The sequence below is a fragment of the Nansenia antarctica genome (assembly GCF_963989245.1).
Source record: "Nansenia antarctica genome assembly, chromosome: 16".
In the NCBI taxonomy this organism is placed as follows: domain Eukaryota; kingdom Metazoa; phylum Chordata; class Actinopteri; order Argentiniformes; family Microstomatidae; genus Nansenia; species Nansenia antarctica.
The window spans coordinates 7,891,666-7,898,565 of NC_137686.1; the positions used below are offsets into that span (position 1 = coordinate 7,891,666).

At 48.2% G+C, this 6,900-nt stretch overlaps 1 protein-coding gene across 2 annotated transcripts in view; it reads right to left on the minus strand.

Moving 5' to 3' along the window:
- Positions 1-727: 727 nt before the first annotated feature.
- Positions 728-6,900, minus strand: part of ltv1 (LTV1 ribosome biogenesis factor) — a 7,102-nt gene continuing 929 nt past the window's right edge. The window contains exons 3-11 of one of the 2 annotated variants that reach the window (XM_080546216.1): positions 6,446-6,664; positions 6,084-6,174; positions 5,654-5,789; positions 4,907-5,135; positions 3,595-3,722; positions 3,149-3,294; positions 2,695-2,747; positions 2,280-2,480; positions 728-1,760 (exon numbers count right to left, since the gene is read on the minus strand). In XM_080546216.1, the coding sequence (XP_080402342.1) occupies positions 1,647-1,760; positions 2,280-2,480; positions 2,695-2,747; positions 3,149-3,294; positions 3,595-3,722; positions 4,907-5,135; positions 5,654-5,789; positions 6,084-6,174; positions 6,446-6,664 (1,317 nt within the window). In that variant the 3' untranslated portion in view covers positions 728-1,646. Of the gene's footprint in view, positions 1,761-2,279; positions 2,481-2,694; positions 2,748-3,148; positions 3,295-3,594; positions 3,723-4,906; positions 5,136-5,653; positions 5,790-6,083; positions 6,178-6,445; positions 6,665-6,900 lie in introns of both variants that reach the window. The other variant, XM_080546215.1, reaches the window with a different exon arrangement.

The following is a 6,900-nucleotide window of genomic DNA, read 5'->3' on the forward strand; positions in this document are numbered from 1 at the left end:
GGTTCTCTCTGGTGAAGGAATGTTCTCTCAGGACTTCAGGGAGCTTTTTCACCCCTTTTTTAATTTTAATCTCAGATGAAATGTTCAGTCAATAAAAGTTTTGAAGCTACATTATAGCCAAATGTGTCCCTTGTAGCATGGTCTTCTAGTGACTCCCCCCACACACCACGGTGGTACCGTGTGACTGTTCTACTGGAATGCTGCTGTGCACATCAGAACTGGTTATCATACAGTAACAATGACCTATTTATATCCGCGCCCTAACCGGATTTATTTTTATTGACGTTGTGATATTGTTTATTGATGCAGGTGAGATTGTATCGCAGTGAGTCATGACAATTAACAGGTTAGGTTTCATTCAAAAACACAATAAATGTATATCCATCTCCTTCATTTGAGTTTGCCTAGCACCATGGACCCAATAAAACAGTCCCAACAAGTTGACCGCAGACTTCTCCACCCAGATCTGATAATAGGGTACAGCCTGTGTTCCCTTGCTACTTATGCCAAGATGTTTGATTAGGTTTGAGACTCGTTGAGTAACGTACTGTGTCGGAGGACGGCTCATTGTAATGGAATGAGGTAATGGCATCAAAGGTGTGAACACTATTCTAGACCAGACAACCCATGACTGAATGGTTTCCAGTGCGTTTGATACCGCTCTCTCACAGGACTTCTGGGAAGTGAAAGAGCAGCTAAATCCCACAAACAAACAAACACAGAACCGTCACAGATGAAGAATTTTAATAAAGATTTCAAAGGAGTTTTACAAATACATTTGGATTTGTCATTATCTCGCAAGAGAAGAATGCACTGTGCGAATTGCAGAGATATGAACGACCACACGGTCACTTCAAAATCTTGTTCATCTGCAAACGACACCATTGTATTCTGAGCACGTCTCAAAATGTGTCACACGCACACACACGGATGCTGAATTGCGACACCTTTCCCTTCTCACTTGTTCAGTCTGCCACCCGCTTGGATTTCAAAACATTTGATTGAGTAATAGAGGAAAAACACAGAACTCCTCTAGACCAAACAACAGTTGAATCATCACTTTTTAAATTCCAAACTGTCACTTTTTCAATGCCATCCGTGGGAGTTAACAAGTGAACACTTGAGAGAACAGTGGTCGAGAGTGAGAGCCCCACGGCCCTTTCTCACTTGGTTGAAACTCAATCTCCTTGCGTCCTCTCCTTGCCTCCTCCACTCACTTCCTTCTCAAAGAGCATTGGAGGAGAATAGCTAAAAGGGGGAGGAGCCCAGGTCTTCTCATCCAATGTGCTTTGAGTAGTAAGCGGGTAAAGAGGAACCATGTTTCTAACAAGAGCTCATGAGTCGTGGTAATCCGGGGGGGGCAGGCGGAGGGTGTGTGTGTGTGTGGGGGTCCTTTCTCCAAAGTGGGGGGGTCCCGAGGGAAGGGTGGTCCTAGAAGACCCACAAAGTCAGTTAGAGCAGATTATGGTCTGTCTTCCTCCTCGGGGAGCTGGGATCCTTTAGTTTACCTCCTCCTCCTCCTCCTCCTCCTCCTCCTCTTTCTTCAGGGCAGTGGCAGTAGGATAGTTGTGAGACCTGGTTCCTGGTGGTCTGGGTCTCTAACCAGGACAGTTTCAGGCCCGTGTCCTCCCCCCTCCAGGGGGTGGTCAGCAGAGTTTGAGGCCCTGGACATTGTTCCTCAAGCCCACCATCTGCTTCTCCTGCAGGACCTTCTCCTGTTTGAACGCCGTGGTGTTGGCCTTCTTTTCCACCCTCCTGTCCTGTGGGGTCAAAGGTCAAGGGTCAGTCAACACAACACACACCAGGGGGGGGAGGCTGGTGGAGGGAGAAATCAGAGGACCGACCGATTCCCATGCATGGCGACGTGCCCGTCCTCCGATTTCTACCTCCACCAGCCTCCCACTCAGGCATCGTTCATACATCGAAACAACAACAACAATAATAATAATAAGGAGCAATGTTTGAAATATTTTCCGAAAATGAATGTAGCCTGCCGGTGGAAACAGCATATATTATGACGCTTCATTTTGGAGCCAATCAAAGTGCTGTCGCTAGGTAGACACCACATAGAACACATGGCACTCTATGGCTGCGTTCGTAAAAATGAGCTCCGAGAGTGCCGGAGTGCTCGATGTCATAAAGGGACCGAGTCATTTGATTGGACGAGAGGCGCTCCGTGAGATGCTGATCAGATTTTCCAGAGTGAATTTTTACGAACGCAGCCCTGGTGAGCGGTGGGTGTTTCCGGAAGGCTCTGGCGGTGGGGTGTGTAAACCCACCTTGCGCTCCTCCTTGATGGCCTGTTTCCTGGCCTTCCTCTCCTCGGGGGTCTCGTCGCGGGAGCGGGGCTGCGTGGCGGCGCGGGGGAGGTCAGAGTCGTTGATGCGCTCCATGCGCTCCGCCTGCTTGGCGGTGGGGCCCCGGGCGGGGAGGACGTCCAGGGGGATGCCGGTCCTCGCTGACACCTGGATGGGCTTCGTCTGAGAGGGGGGGAGATGAGACGAGCTAGGGGATCGATCGCACACTTTCTTTCTCTCTCTCTGTCTGTGTCTCTCTCTGTCTCTCTCTCTCTCTGTCTCTCTCTCTCTCTGTGTCTCTCTCTCTCACACACACACACACACACACACACACACACACACACACACCGTAGGCCAGTGAAACATTTGATGCTAGAGAAGAGAACGTTATTCTCACCTTCGGTGGGTCTTTGATGATTTTCGGATGGTTGTACAAGTTTGAATATGTACCTGTTGAGGACAAGAGATGATATCAGGAGATATGATATATTCTATCCACACTTGAAAGAAACCGAGTGTTACGGTAATATGACACTCAGCTGATTTGCATATTTCCACCAGTAAGCCAAGAGCAGGGGAGGCTGGTGGAGGTAGAAATTGGAGGATGGGCTCATTGTAATGTAATGCATGGAACGGAAGAAGACATTGTATCAAACATACAAGTTTGATACCATTGGAGGATGGATTCAATGAGCCAATCCTCCGATTTCTACCTCCACCAGCCTCTACTGTGCATCTACAGCTATTGTTGAACTGGAACAGTTTACTATTATTATAATAATATCTGGTGTGTATTGGTGAGTTGATAATGAGTGATTAGATCATTAGTCTGTGATCTGAGACCAACTCACTGATGATGGTCTGACAGTCCCACTTCTCCGCCGGTCCCTGTATGACGATGGTCTCCATCTCCTGCTTCTCTTCATCGTCATCATCCTCCTCTTCCTCCTTCACGGCCGGCAGCTCTTTAGGACCCAGGTCATCTGGCCGCAGGTACCTGGGAGGCAGAGGTGACCAGTGTTAGTCTCTCTCTCTCTCTCTCTCTCCCTCCCTCCCCTTCTCTCTCTATCGCCACACTAAGGCACATGCCATATCATCACAGGGTCCCCGGTTGGATTTCAGCCGTCGACATATCCTGCATGTCATCCCCCCCCTTCTCTCTCACCCATCCTTCTTGTCAATCACACACACACACACACACACACACACACACACACACACACACACACACACACACACACACACACGCGCACACGCACACACAGATTCTGTGTGTTGGTTCATCCAGTGTACTCACTCTTTCCCCTTCTGTATGAAGTAGTCTTTGATGACCTCCTCCAGCCGGGCGCTGTCTGGCTCTATGTAGCCCTCCAGCTCAGTGTTGTCCAACGCCCCGATCTCATCATCATCAAACTGCTCAAAGAACTACAGGAGAGGCGAGGCGGGGGGACGGGTAAGAACGTACTAACGGCATCGTTGTTAAAAAGCAGAACAAAGTCAAAAGTGACAGCGTTTCTGTGTTCCTCACAGTTTTTGCGCATTTCGACCTGAATGAACACGAGTGGGTCTTGGTAACAAGGAGAACCCTGCTTCGCTATTCGGTTGTTAAGTCTGACGTCAAACGTGACGTTTAGCAATTTCCGGGTCCAAACCAGAAATTCCCTGCACCATAGTACCAGTGTACTACAGCGGTAGAATGACAGTTCAATCGTTTTTTAGACTCGGATCTATTCATACAACAAGGGACACAGAAGCACTTTCACGTTTTTCCCATATTTGTCGGCGTCTTTGAGCCTCGGAAAAGCGCTATATAAATATAATGAATTATTATTATTACTGAGGCATTTCGAAGACAGCGCCTCAGCCAACCTTGGACCCGGAAACACGTCACGACTTAACAACCGAATTGGTCAACTCACTAACTGCCATATAAATCTCGTCTCTGTTTTATTACGGGGTTAGTCTGTGTTTGATTTCTCAGCTAGATAACATGGAACTTCTGTTGACCTTGCCTGGCAGGGAGGTGAGCACTGTTTACCTGTCATTCTCCCCTCCAGCCCTGCCACAGACATGACAACCTAAGGTTGTGCCTGTTGGTTTAGTTTGGGAGTAGTCGTCTTGTTTACTGTGTGTTGTGTGTAGATATCAGGGCTGAGCTGTGTGTTCTGTGTAGGTATGAGGGCTTACTATTAAAATATTCACCTTTTATCAGGGTTCCCACACCTTCTGAAACATCAGATTCAAGCACCTTTCAAGGACTTTCAAGACTCAACTCCCTCAAATTCAAGGACCCAACACGGCATAGTTTGAGACAGAACTAGATGAGAATTTATATAATAGGAACTATCCGCTCACAGACAACAATTAAAAAGAGAATTAAAAATAATTAAACAGACAACAATTAAAAAGAGAGGGGAATTCAAGCACTTTCAATGACCCATGTCTATTTTCAAAAACTTTGAAGGCCTTGATATTTTTTTCTCAAATTCACAAACTTTCAAGGATTTCAAGGACCCATGGGAACCCTGTTTTATACACCATTTCAGTGATTGGTGGGGACGTGTTAAAGGGGCGTGTTAAAGGGGCGTTCTAAAGGGACGTGGCCTCACCTTCTCGAAGCGGTCGTCCAGCAGGGTGAGCTGCTCGTTCCTCCTCATGACGGAGGAGGTCATGGAGTACGCCGTGAAGCGGCTCCTCGTCTCCTCATCCGTGAACATGAACTCACGCCCCTCGCCGCCGCCACCGCCGCCGTCCGAGAGCTCGCCCTCCGAGTCAAAGTCGCCCTCGTCGCTGTCGCTTTCCTCTGTGTCCCACTCTTCATCATCATCATCGCCGCCTCTGGAATGGAGGCAGGGAGAGAGAGAGAGGAGGCAAAGATATGGAGAGAGAGAGACAGAGAGAGAAAGAGAGGGGAGAGAGTGAGAGAGAGAGTGAGAGATAGAGAGAGAGAGGGGAGAGATAGAGAGAGAGAGAGAGGAGGCAAAGATATGGAGGGAGAGAGAGCGAGAGAGAGAGAGGGGAGAGATAGATAGAGAGAGAGAGAGAGAGAGAGAGAGAGGGGGGAGAGTGAGAGAGAGAGAGAGAGAGAGGGGAGAGATAGATAGAGAGAGAGACAGGGGGAGAGAGTGAGAGAGAGAGAGGGGAGAGATAGAGAGAGAGAGAGAGAGAGAGAGAGAGACAGAGAGAGAGAGAGAGAGAGACAGAGAGAGAGACAGAGACAGAGAGAGACAGGGGGAGAGAGTGAGAGAGAGAGAGAGAGAGAAGAACCGGTCAGTCAGATTATCTCTTTGGGCCCAGGTGACTAAACCTAAAAACAAGGACAGGTGATTCTAAAGTAGTGATGATGTCAGCCTTACTTCTTCTTGGCAACCGCCCCGGTGACATCATTGGCCTTGGCGATGAAGTCGTCGTCCAGCATGTTGTCGGGGTCGTCGAAGTCAAAGTCCTCGTCCAGAGCTGCTACGATGTCTGGGTCCAGGTCCAGTCTGGGTCCTGAGAGAGGCAGGGTCAGTGGTCAGACTGGGGTTAGACACACTGGTGACTAGGGTCAGGGGTCACACTGGGGTCAGAAGCCTTTCTTTAACCGCCTGCGTGTTCTGTTACTTACAATAAAGGTGTGGTCATAAAACAAACCCCCCAAACTGATATTCTTTTTACATTTATGGAAATGCATAACGGTGCTTGGCTAATGCTGATAGGCTGGGTAACCGTTACGGCCAGTCGCCATACACCATACGATTTAATTGATCGATGGATCGATTCATTAACTGATGGACAGACTCTTACCGGAGATGGGAGCAGCTTTGTTCAGCATCCCGACCTCCTCCTCAAACTCGGAGGCGAACACAGAGGAGGGCAGGTTGATGCTGGCGGGGACCTTCTGCAAGGAAGAGTCACAAACACAGATGTGTCATAACTACACTAGAAACACAGATGTGTCATAACTGCACTAGAAACAATCACCTCACAAGTCATACTGGCGCCGTTCCCTGCATTACAATGAGCCATTTTTTTTTTTTAACCATTTAGCAGACACAGGTTACAGGGACAGTCTCCCTGGAGTAACTTAAGGCTGAGTGCACCAAAACACTTACAACAACAACAACAACAACAACAACAACAAGACCTCCACGTCCTGCCAGACTTACAGGGGTGGGCTGGTCCACTTCCTCCTCCTCCTCGTCATCATCTTCATCATCTTCACCCTGGAGGTCGAGAGGTCGTCGCCTGCCTCTCTGTGATTGGTTGGAGGAGGCCACCAGCTCCACAGGTCTCTCCGTCTCCTTCAGGTGCTGCAGGTAGTTGTAGTCGTCGTCGAAGAACACGCCGAACTCCCTCTGCGCGTCACGCCGCTTCTCAACCTCCACCTGGACACACACACACACACACACACACACACACACACAGAGAGTGAGATGAGTCTAATTTGTTTTACTTTTTATTTATCCATTTATTCTTGTTCTCTCCAACTGAGTGTCTTTGAGTACTGAGAAGAGCATTATATACAATTATATAATATATGTTATTGTATGCATTATTATTTAGTTATTATAATTATACACACGTGTGTTTGGTAACTGATGTTGAGTAACAAACAAAATGT